General features: G+C 43.1%; 1 protein-coding gene across 1 annotated transcript in view; it reads right to left on the reverse strand.

The window, feature by feature from the left end:
* Nucleotides 1-13,279, reverse strand: part of LOC147748085 (heme oxygenase 1-like) — a 54,228-nt gene that overhangs the window by 13,808 nt on the left and 27,141 nt on the right. Inside the window, exons 3-4 of the mRNA XM_086958525.1 lie at nt 1,414-1,905; nt 460-568 (exon numbers count right to left, since the gene is read on the reverse strand). Of these exons, the coding sequence (XP_086814651.1) occupies nt 460-568; nt 1,414-1,905 (601 nt within the window). The remainder of the gene's footprint in view (nt 1-459; nt 569-1,413; nt 1,906-13,279) is intronic.

Consider the following 13,279-nt stretch of genomic DNA (forward strand, 5'->3'; position numbering starts at 1 on the left):
TAGCTAAGAGGCAAGTAATTAGTCGTGTAACCCCAAAACTTGGCCTAGATTCTTTTTTAAATTGGGGCAATATTACAGTCTATTAAATCAAGTGTACCGAGCACAACCTTAACTCAAGTACTTAAAAGTGCACTCATATGCGATAATAAAGAAAAGAGTGCTCTTTGAAATAAAATATTTGCTTAGGATCATACAATTTGGACAAGCAGAGAAGCCAGTATTGATTGCAGGTTATATTATTTTACATTTTGAACTTCAGCCACCAGATGGGTGGGTCTCTCTCTCTCTATTATTTGGAGAGGGTCACACCCCAACTAAAGCTATGCATGTCTCTTGTGGTGGATGGATGCTCTCACTTCAGCCGCATGAAAGCGCATACGAATACACCTAGCTACGTATGTAAACAGTATGTTTGTCTTTGTTCACCCGTTGGTTAGAGTTCTGATGCAAGGACCTTACCGTTAGAGATGTCATACGGGCTTCTCTTGTGCATTTCAGGCTCTTCTTGGGTGAGACTGCCATTTTTCTTTGCAGAGTGAGAAGATAACTTCTTGAGCTCGTCAAAGATCTGGAAGCGAGGTGGGAAAAAAGTGAGTGAAACTGAGGTCCGGAAAAGGTGAGAAGTCCGATCCACCCAACTTATCCTCCAGTAAAGTGGCAATGTGTGATCAGAAGACAGAGCCCATATTTGGGGCAGGTAAATTCTACAAAGCAAAATATAGCTCTGTACGTTACCATTTAGTGTGAGGTCAAGAAACTGAAGTGTGTGGGAGGGCTTATCTTGGACCTTGATGTCACTGAGGAGGGCCTGTGACACTGTAATACAGGAAGAGATCAGCTTGACGTTAATGAGTATAAACCCCTAAGAGTGTGGCACTAAAGGAGCCTAGAATGATGTCCGCGAGAGTGGGGACCCTTGAGGCGGTATTAATGGGAGAGCGAAGCTTGGTATTAGTGAGTTTGGGTCCATGAAGGTGTAGTACTGGGAGATCTCATCTAGGGGTCAGTCAGTATCGCCCATGCGGGGCTGTAATACTGGCATTGGTTCACCTTTGTGTCTTTGAGTGTAGGGGGCCCATGCGGCAGTAATACAGAGAGAGGTGAGCTCGGTGTCAGTGAGTGTGGACCCCTGAGGATGTTGTACTAAGCTTGGTGTCATTGAATAGGGGCACATGAGTGTAGGACTCAGGCTGGTGTCAGTGAGTAGTGGCCATGGAGGCTTTAGTGCTAGAAGAGCCAGCTTGGTGTGAGCCAACTGTTAGCCAAGGATCCTATAATGCTGGGAGATCTCAGTTGAGGTCAGTAAATGATGGCCAATGAAGCTGTAGTAATGGCAGCGCTCTGCTAGTCAAGGAAGATGACCCATGTTTACCATTCACCATCGCACAATATTCGTCCATACCATTTACTCACCTCCACATTAAGCAGGAACGCCTTCTTCACTTCATCCAGCACCCTTCTCTTGGTGCTGTCGTCCATTTCAATGGTATTCATGCGAGCGCGATACAACTGCTTGAAGTTCGAGGCACTCCACACTTCATCAAATGTGAAGAAGGCCAATCCCTCGCCAGATGTAGGCAGCTGCAAGACTCTCTGAGGAATCTTTTTGAGGACTTGCCCCCCAGACAAGTCCCCCATGTAGCGGGTGTAGGCATGGGCTACCAGAATTTCAGGCTCGTTCTGGCCTACATAATGGATTCTGTCCACATACTTCCTGGTGGCCTTGGGGCAGGGGATCTCTTGCCTCCACTGTGGCCCAAACAAGTATTCCAGGTCACGCTCCAGTGCAGCTTTGCGGTGCAATTCATCAGGGAAGTAGACAGGAGCATAACCCGGGTGAGTCTTGTTACGCTCAATCTCCTCCTCCAAAGCATCGTAGATGAAATACAAGGACGACATCACAAGCTGCAATCGACATCAAGAAAGATAGTTGCTAAACCATCACATGTAGTAAACACCAATACTTGATATACAAGGATAACATCACCAAATGCAGTTGAGAACAAGAGATGAAAGACAAACAGTCAACAAAGATCAGGATTTGCTGAAATTGGACAACAGCAGCAGCATTAAGTGAGACCATGAGAAGGAAGGTGGAAGCCAAGCCATCAGATACAAAGAGAAGCAGTAGCCATATGTAACAATATCACAAGTAAAATTAAGAATATTAAATGATTGTTGACAATATTCAGTAACAGTAAAATCTTAGAAACAACAATCGAGTATCAAAAAGTTATAGGGAGTGCTAAAATGATTTATTTGGACAACAAATGGCTTGTAAATTTTGAAATAGAAAATGATAGCAAATATTTGTGTCAATCATGATGACGATGGCAAGATTAGTGCAATTTCTGTTCACACTTGGGAAACTGACACAAAACATTGTATCTGAACAAATCATAATCTCCACCACAGACTGTTGGAAGGGGGCACAGGTCTATCGCCCATCTGGTGCGAAAAAAGACCTTAGCCACGCACTAATTGACTACGATGCTCCCCATCTTTGTCATCAAGTAAGTTTCTGATCCTGGGTGACTTTAATTTTCAATGCAAAAATCTAGAGAACACAGTGTGGCTCAACTTGTTATGGATATGGAGATGATTGGGCTCAAACAAATTGTAATAGGATCCACGCATAAAGTAGGTCACACCTTGGATCTAATTTCTACAAATTCTACTGAAGTAAGAAACGATCCCCCAGTGCTAATCACGTGGTCAGACCACTACATGATCAAGTTTCTCGCTCCTTTTCAACAAAGTACAGATTAAGCCCAGTTTAGCTGCCAGTGGAGTTAAATGTCAATGGAAGATGGTCTGATTTGACTCTTTCTCCAAGATTCTTACACCTACAACAACTACTTCACAACAGACATAAATGTGGCTTGATCAGCATATCATAGCTCCCTGTCAAGGGGTTTAGATCAGGTTGAACCATTTAAAAATATGTTATCCTTCTTCACCAGAGGCCAAGACCCCTGGTACTCTGATGACTTGCGCCTGGAGAAGTCTAACTGTAAACATCTGGAATGTAGGTGACGTGCTACCTAATCTCCTCTGTACAAAGAAGCTTACATGATTACACATAGCAGATATCACCAAAAGATCAAATAAGCCCTTAAGCTATATTTAAAACAGAAAAACACTCAAGAAATTCTACGGAAGAGCTCTTCAAAGCCCTGAATAACTCCACAAAGCCTTAAGCTTGTTATTGTACCATCCCGGCCTCACAAACATTATGCAACTCCTTGGCTAACTTTTTTATAGAAAAGATAGATATCATCTATCTCAACATTTCAGTCGACCAAGATCAGCGGGAGGACGTAGCTGATTTTAGCTAATGTCGCTAATGTCCTGGAAAAACTTGAGCCATACTCTCTAAGTCCAGGACATGCTAGTTATATTCCCCAGAATTACTTCCTGCGTAGCCCAGTTCATCATGCCAGTAATGGCTATTTGTAAAATATATTTAGCCTCTACCAAACTCCTGGCAGAATTGAAGTCTGCCCAAGTGTCTCCAATTTTAAAGAAACCTGCCGCCAACCCAGACATTCTCTCTAACTACCTTCCGATTTCCCTGCTTCCACTGCTAGGAAAATCTCTTGAAAGCTACATAAACAGAAAACTGGTTGATTTCTTGGAGGAACATAAAATCCAGGACCCCTCAAAATCGGGTTCCAGAGCGATGCACAGCACAGAGGCTGCACTAGTGGCAATCAATGATACCATCAGACTGCCACTAGATGCAGGCACATTAGTGAGGTTGGTATTACTAGACCTGTCTGTGGCCTTCGATACGTTCTCTCATTTGATCTTAATCCACGGACTGAATGACGCAGGAATATATGGCAGAGCAATACATTGGCTCAGAGATTTCCTTAATAATCGACCCCAAACCATCTTTTTAGATCCCTTTAAATCACACACCTTACTAGTCAATAAAGGAGTTCCACTGGGTTCCTCCCTGAGCCGACATTATTTAGTATGTACGTAGCCCCCCTGACACAAATCATAAGATCATGTGGTTTTGAGGCTGTATAATGTTATGTTATGTAATGTTAATTTGATCTTATTAGGCGCACAGCTACCCAAAAGAAGATTCTACATATTGAACAGCCAGGTTTTTAGGCGCTTACGATAATTCTCATAACTAGTTTCAGTCCGAAGTGCTATCGGAAGAGAGTTCCACATCGATGGGCCAAGGTAAGAAAAGGACCGACTGCCCATGCGGGACAACCTGATCCTAGGCACCTTGAAATTAGCCTGTGTGGAAGAACGTAAGGAACGTGAAGGAAGGTAAAGATGAACTAGAGCATTCAGATATTGAGGCGCTTTACCATTTTTGATTTTGAACATGTAGCTCAGGGCTTTGAACTTTATGCGGCTCTCAACCCTGAGCCAATGAAGATCACGGAGGGCGCCGGACTTAGAAGTTGTTTTAGGGACCTTGCAGAGCAGTCTGGCTGCAGCGTTTTGTACCAGCTGCAACTTCCGTACCACATCCTTATTGGCTCCAAGATACAGAATGTTGCCATAGTCCAGCCTAGATGTAATGAGAGCATGGACCACAGTATGAGGTGCGGACAAAGGTTTCATCCAGAGGATTTCCCTGAGCCATTTGAGGATAGTAAATCAAGTGGACAACACTTTCACTGCTTGCTGCCTCATTGAGAGTTGATCGTCAATTATAACACCTAGGTTCCGAACCTGCTGATTGGGTTGGGGCAAGACACTCATTTCAGGTGGCCAATGTTGGAGGCCCCAAAGATCCTTATTCATGCCCAATATCATCACCTCTGTCTTATAACCATTAAGTTTGACCAGGTTGGCTTGCATCCATCCTGCAATATTCCTCAATCCAGATTGAAGAGAGGATGGTTTGGATGCCCTGTCAGCTGATAAAGACAATCAGCGTAAGAAAAAAGAGACAACCCCGATTCTTCCGCAATCAGCCCCATAGGCCTAACATAAATGTTGAATAATAAAGGGCTAAGGATCGAGCCTTGAGGTACACCATAGGGTGAAGAATACGTTTTAGAATTGGATGTGGGAGAGAAAACTCGGAACGCGTGGTCTGCCAGGAAACCTTTAAGCCAGTTAAGTGCTACGCTAGACACTCCCAAGGATTGCAAAGCTTGCTGGAGTAACGCATGAGAGACCGCGTGAAACGCGGCCCTTAAATCAAGGAGTATAAGAGTCATGGTATCACCGCTATCCACACAGTTGCGTAACATTTCTGTAACTCCAAGCAAAGTAGTCTCCGTTGAAAAACCTGGTCGAAAACCGGACTGTGAGCCATGCAAGAAATTCTGTTATTCAACAAAATATGATAGTTGAGCATCTTCGCAAAAAATGAAATTGCAGCGGTATGCTGCTTAGCGTAGGACACACGTCACCCTTCCTACTCAATGTCTCAAGGAAAGTGATTACAGACTCAGGTGTAATATGCCTTCTCATAGGCACACCTTTTCCTAGGCGCTAGGCTGGCAGCCACGAGGTCTGGTAGGCTGAGGCACAAGCCGCCATAGCCGGGAATGGTGAAGGGTACTCAACTGCTTCTGGGTCGTGGTACCTGAAGGTCTGCATCTTAAAACACTAGGCACATGTTTTGATTTAAAATTGACATTCAGCTTCAAACATAGCAGTATGATTTCCTTCAGCGGTCTCTTACGGTTGTCCATATAGTGAGAACCACCATGTTGGGAACGAGCGCCAAGAAGCCAATGTTTGCCACCAAACAAGACTCAACCTAATCTCACAGCCACCGAGTGCACACCAGGATGCACCCAAAATGGGGCACACCTATCACTGCTGGCAATATCTGTAAACAAGCCCAACTCCCCATTGGTCTTTGAGGGGCCTGTCTATACTACTGCACCCTTGAAATCCTTCTGAAATGCCTCCCATATTCTCTTACCATGCCTGACTTTGCATGACAACCTAGTATGATGATGCCTCAACTTCAGGCCAGACATGGCCTGCACGATTGACCTGGAAAAATGGGCAGCCCAGGGGTATGAAACGGAGAGCAAAATTAATTTGCCCGCCACTACCTGCAACAGATGCAATGTCTTATATTTTTTTAATGCCCTTGCGAACGCCTTGACTTTTTCCCAGGGAAACCTAGACACACCTGCCTTGGAATATAACTCTATCCTAAGAAATGTAATTGTAGTTGGCCCAGAAGTCGTTGCCTGTGTTGGGGTACTCCAAACATTCCCATCAATTCTTGGAAAGATTCTAAAGCCACATTCTGCTGTGCCTGGAGCACCCAGTATGTCTGCTGGAATACCCACTCCAAGAAAGTGCTACACCTCTCTAAGTAAGCACAGGAGAATGAACAACCCATGGGCATACATTTGTCAAAATAGAAGGCACCCAGAAATTGGATGCCCAGTAAATGAAAGTCATCAGGATATACTGGAAGCGGCCTAAAAGCGGATTCAATGTCCACCTTTGCTAACAATGACCCTGGTCCTGACTCCTGGAGCATTACAATCGCCTGGTCCAGAGATTTGTACCTGACTGAGCATAGTGTCCATGAATAGCTTCGTTGACAGACTGACTTGTAGGCGCTGAAAACTTTGGAATTAAGTGAATCTTTCTTCAGGACCACCCTTAACGGAGAACACACAAAATTCCCTAGCAGGATCAAAACTAATGGACCTGCTACCCTCCCCAGCTTCATCTCCTTCTCGATTGTTGTCCTGGCAATGCTAGGATAACCTTCATACAATGATTGCACTGCCACTGTGTTGCTATGAACATTCACCCATGTCACCATTGCTTGCCAGTTAACCGAGGAGGGGACTTTGACCAATAGTGGTTGTTTATTCTTGTGTTTTGGGACACCTGTGCTTGGACTCCGGATGTGAGGGAAGGCCGCAGAAAAAACAACAATGCCTTAATTTGCACATTCCTGGGGATGTGGAGTGAGATCTTTTATTGAAATCCGAGCAGGCACTTCTTTGCTCCCCCCATATTAGCAGCTGCCCCTGAGCCTGGTGTAACGTATCTAGGTCTCTAGTGTAATTTTCCCGATTCATGCCCTTATATAGATATAACTTATCATATTCTTATATCGGCATAAGATTCATAACCATATTTAGGCACAGCCAATGCAGTCCAAATACGGCATGGCTACTTCCACTAAGCTCCTAGAGTACAACGAGTTCTTGAAGACAACCAGCCTTCGGCAGTACGGGACTTCCCCCTGCTTCAGTATTGATTTGTCCCAGAACTCCTGGAGCGTGTAAAGAACTTCAAGTTCTTAGTGACGTTATTATGTCCACCCTTACGTCAAACATTGGCACCTTCCAGGTATAAATATACCAGCATCTGCCCTAGCAAACACACGGTGGTTTTGGAGCAGATCGACTAACTACTTGCCCGATGCCCTGCTGAATGCGAGTGCCGAAGGAAGCCGACCCTCCAGCAGACACACTGAGAGAGACGCTGTCATTTCTCCTGCCGAGAAATCCAGCTCCAGTGTTTCCCTGCTACCCTTGCGGGTTATTAGGAGATCGAGTCCTGAGAGAGCGATACAAGACCTCCTTCATTCTATAACCAAGGTACGGACACTGATTAGACCCTTAGAGAATCCTTGGATAGATTCTTGGCAGAAACTATTTAACTTAAGCTACACCTCACTTACTTCTTCCCTCGTACTAGACTTAGGTTAGGTACACCGAGGTAGGCGTATTTTAGATGCACCAGTTGAGTACTTTTAGTCATTATTTATCATTGTATGTATTTTATCTATTTTATGTATCTTATAGCTTAGAAACCATATAAATGCTTTTACAGTATTATTTCATAATACTCTTTTTACTGTATGCACTTTACTTCATAGCAAGTATTACGATTGTAGCAATTCACTTCTCTTGCATGAGAAAGAAGACTGCTCAATAAATAACCTTTTTATTGAAAACGTTTGTCTCTCTATTTCTCTGCACTTCTGGTGAAACGAAGCATGCACGATTGACTTGGTGAAATAGCCATCTATTGTTTCCGCAACTCTGATGATATATTTCTTATTCTTGGGGAACAAAGTTGTCATGTTATATAGTTGTCAGAAACTAATCCCTTCTTGTGTGTTCGAGAAAGTTTCTAGTGACCTCTGAGCTAGCTGGCATTCACAATTAAGTCTAACATATTCAATAGAGACCTAGTCGACCTAAGTCCTACGTCTAAACTGTCGATTATGTTATTCCAATGCGCAGAGCCTATTGGGAATATAGGAACTACAGTACATGGCGCCCAACGTTTGGTAAGGCGATAATTTAACGCTAGATACTAGAGTAACTCAGTCGTGCTTTTCACACAGACCCCTTTTTCTGTAAAAACTCCAATAGACGTCTGGAGTGGGTAAAAAGTTAGTATCCGCCAGAACTAAATAGGACGAGAATCCTATGTATTAGTTTTTTGGTTTATTCAATGTTGAAGGATACAGTGTTCCAAAATATTGTGCACCTCATCTTTGTTCCCTTGAAACTTGCTCTGCAAACTTTCATTAAACAATGTCAACTAACGGCGACAACAACGCAACCGGTGGAGCTGCAGTAGATGCGAATCAACCGGGTTTAGACGTTACAGGGTTTAATGAAAATGAAGATGATGCAATAATCATCCCGATAAATGTAAGAAAGAGTGTAACTTACAGACTAATAAATAGTGGTGTACCATCAAGAGGTGGTACAGTCATATTTGTGGTAGAGGCACACGAATATCGGCAGACAGAGGTATTCTATTCATGGATAACTTTTCCAGCAGCAAATGCTGTGACACGCGAGTTCCACTACTACAAAGCAGAGGAACCTCCAGCGGAATACGTTCCTTTCGAGGACATTGAAATTCCACTAACTTACCAGGAGCACCAGCTCTTGTTTAATGGCGCCCTAAAACATCAAAATCACATTACCAGGCTCGGTCCACTAGGTAGACCAGGAGCCACATGGCCGGTTCTAGCCAGCTATACACCACATCCTGACATTGAAGAAATGTCAGACAGAGAACTATTAGTTCAATTAAAACAATGAATTAAAATCCATAGACAATTGGTCCAATATGTCATGCAGACTTTAACAGTCCAACCTGCTATAAAAATTCTACAGCAAACCCCTCACCAGGGGAATACAAACAAAATTACACCACAGACTATACAATCAGTCATTGGTAAATTACCCGCAAAACGGGAACAAATTCCGTTCTGGTTGGCTCAAAAGATTACTCAAATAGAGGCAGTATTCCCTGACAGTACACCTCATGAAAAACACAGAATTCTGACAATCTGTTTACCAATGGGGATCGCACCACATGTGGAGGACTGTGACACTTGGGGAACAGTCTTTGCTTCAATCTACACAAAAACACATGGTGTTTTGTCTATGGCGGTTATACCAGACGTACTAAGACAGATTCAAAATGAATACGGTCCAGAGCCTGCTTTTAAATCTAGATATGTAATTAATGAAAGACTTTAAGCAAGTCTCGGCTATACTACTAGCCAACATAAAAGGAGAAGCAGCATCTGTGGCGATCTGCCAAAAATTAAAAGTAACAGAAATAGCAGACCAGCCTTTTGAACTTGCCAGAATAATTGAAAAATCCTATGAAGAATTAGGTAGAGATAGTTTGGGTGGGAAATCACTAAAACCACAACTAACAGAAAATCCTGAAAAGACTTTCATTAAAAATAATTTAATAACACCTAAAAAGAGGTGGGAGGGTAATAAACAGACCACTCGCAGAGAAAAAAAGTTTCAGTCCAGAGGAAGGTCTCCCCAACGGAGAGATAGATCTCCAGAACGGGGGTGGGGGGGTGGGGGGGTAGGTCTCCACAACGGGAGCCCTCTGAGAAAAGATATAAGCTTAGAAATAGGAATAATTTGAAAAAACCTGACAGATATCAAGATGATACACGTCCCTCTCGATCTTTTCAGACTTCCTCACAGAAATCGGAAAGAAGAGGACGGTCAGAACACAAAGAAGAGCGCGTCAAGTCCAAAGACAAGGAACCCGCTCACCAAAGTAAAAAATCTCAATTTTCCCAAAAAAAGGTAGCAAGCATAAAGATAAAACATTGCGAGGATCCTGAGGACACACCTCAAGAACGGGGAGTGGGCCCAAACAATTCTAGACAGCGCAACAGAAGTGACCATAGCTCGCAAGATCCTGATGAATCTTCTGGAGACAGTGGACACGAATGAGTGCTTTAAAGTGGAAACTGCAGACACCAGAGTTAGTGTGCCCCATAAATTATATAAAATAACATTGCGTATAGAAGGGGACATAACTAGGAAAATAAGAACTCTCTTTTGGGAGAAGCTATCTAAAGGATATGATATTTTTCTAGCTGAGAAAGACTGGCCACCAGAATTTGTTAGGGAGTGCCCACATGGCGAAGAAATGATTATGCCTGCCTTCTCAAATCATATTCCAATTCATAAAAAATACACATATGCAAGAAAATGGGCAGTGGCCCAAGCCCCTGCATTATATAAAAATCATGTAGGATGGGATGAGGAATCCCCTCATCATAAAATCCAGTTAAAAAATCAACCTACTGCACAAAGGCAGTATCCTGTTAAGCAAGAAGCTAAAAATCAAGTCAGGGAGATCTTAGATCAACTTGAGCACCAGGGGGTGATTGAAACATGCACCTCACAAATGAACAATCCTTTGTTTCCTGCCTCCAAACCAGACAATTCATATCGTCTAGTATTGGACTACAGACACTTAAACTCTTGTTGCAAAACATTTGCAGTACAAAATTCACACAGTGCCGCACTGATGAATAACATTGTGCGCAAAAAATATAAAATAACATTAGATATTTCAAATGGGTTCTTCTGTCAAAACATTGCACCAGAAATCTGGTATTTGACCGCTTTCTCAAGTATGGGGGCCCAGAGGCAATTTTGCCGTCTCCCCAGGGATTCAAGAATAGCCCAGGATTATTTTCAGCCAGAGTAACAGAGTTACTACAAATGTATGATGATGAGGCATTATCTTATGTCGATGACATCTATCTAACAGACGATGATTTGGACAAGCACTTGAAAAGAGTGAACACCATTATACTTGGGTTTGCATCTGAAGGGTACAAATTCAACTTTAAAAAATCACGGATTGCCCCCCTCACTGCCCTATTTCTAGGATATGAGTTATCAAGTGAAGGGAAAAGCCTAGCAGCCAATTTCTTAGAAAAATGTGCGCTGCTCCAAGCACCAAAAAACCTGAAAAACTTACAATCAATTCTAAGTTTCCTGAATTTTGGAAGAACTTACGTTCTGAATTACGCAGAGAGGGTTAAACCTCTCTACGAATTAATAAAACCTGATTTCAAACAAACTAATTGGACTCAGAAACACACAGAAATTTTACGTTCAATACAAACAGACATGTTAGCTAAAACAAAGCTGCAAACACGCGTAAACGTACGCAACCTTGTAATCCGAGTCATCCCAGGAAGATGCGGATTCACGTACCTGACCTATAACGAAGGTGAAACGGTACCAATAGCTTACAAATCACACTTGTACACACAAGCTGAAATAAAATTCGCTTCAACTGAGAAAATTCTGACAGCGGTTCAAACTGCTATAGCAAAAGAAAGAGCCCTCGCACAGGGAAAACGCATATCAGTCGTTACACCTGTACCTGCCTTAGAGGCAGTAACAAGAGTGAGCATTCCAAATGCTAAAGCTTTACATCCAAGATGGATACAATGGGTTAATTCTCTTGCTGCAACAGGCGTTGTATACGTTTTTGACCCTAGCTTGAAAACACAAGAATTTCTCCAATACGAGTATGAATGTCCTCTGCCGACCGAAATTCTGCCTCTTGAACATTACGGCTGTAAAATTTACACAGACGGATCTGCGCAACATTGGATTGTGTATACAATGCGGCATGTGTGATTGTAAAAGGTCGCTGGCGCATAGGTAAATTCAGACCAATGGTCACTAAAACTCAATCATTCAGAAACTGTACAGCTCAGCGAGCTGAACTACAGGCATTAAAGATGGCGCTTGAAAATGCCGATCGCGAATATCCCACACTCATACTGTGCGATTCGTATTACTGCGTCCAGTCTTACAATGAATACTTGCAGAACTGGGTTCAAAACGGTTTCAAAGATGCAAAAGGTGGCACAATCAAGCATAAAAAGCTATGGGAACAAGTAGTTCTTTTTCAGAAAACTACGAAAGACTCACGTGATTCATACACTGAGTCATCAACGTGATGGCGTTCACGTTGCAGGGAATTCATTGGCTGATGAAGCCGCAAAGGCAGCTGTCCAAACGGCTTCCGTAGCTACAATTAAGCATTCTACAAAAAGAATAGACGGTGAAACGCTACTAGCAGTAAAAGCCTCAATGGAAGTCAATTATGCGGCGTTACCTCTAAATTATCCACTCGGAAATACATTCATAATTGATGCAAACTCCGTTCCTTTTGCTCAAATCCCTGGAGTGGGGTACAGAGCAATTCCAAACAGGAAACGGAGGGCTTACTTAGTTCAATAAGCACACATGGGAAGGGTCTGAGGCACCAAGGGATTTTAACTTCCCTAATAGAATTACAAATGAAGTACTGGTGGCCGGGAATGAGCATGCAAATTTATAACTTTGCAATGGATTGTCAAAACTGCAACAGAGATCGCAGTCATAAACCGGACCAGGGGACTGACAATAGCACAGTCAGCCCAGCCCAGACACCTCTGCTAGATAGCATTAGACTGTCTACACGCAGGCTTCCCTACGGACAAATGCGACCCCGCAACTACTAAGACAAGATTTATTTGGATGTGGCCACAGCGCTCGGCTGACGCCAGAACTGTTATAAAAGATTTGCGAGTTTTTATCGGCACATACGCAATCGGCACTCTACATTCTGACCAGGGTCCTGCATTTAGCTCTCGGGCTTACAAGGAGGCCATGGCCAGCTTGGGCGTTGCATTGCGGTACTCTAGTCCCTTCCATCCTGAGGGTAATGCGGTAGTGGAAAGAAAAAAACGTGACATAAAGCAATCTATAACAGCGAGGGTATTAGGTTCGGGTGATGGGTGGGTCAAACATCTAATAAGTGTCCAACGTAGTCTAAATAATCTGCAAAGAAATTCTCTGGGTGGAATCACTCCGTATGAACTTTTGTTTGGTACTAGAATGATAATCGAAGACCTCGATAGTCAGACTTCAGTGGTGGAACAAAAAACCTTTGATATCAAAGATAGTTTGACTGTTTTACAGGACTTAAATGAAACAAGAAGAAGTCTGGG

The sequence above is a fragment of the Lissotriton vulgaris genome, chromosome 1_1 (assembly GCF_964263255.1).
Source record: "Lissotriton vulgaris chromosome 1_1, aLisVul1.2, whole genome shotgun sequence".
NCBI classification, from domain to species: domain Eukaryota; kingdom Metazoa; phylum Chordata; class Amphibia; order Caudata; family Salamandridae; genus Lissotriton; species Lissotriton vulgaris.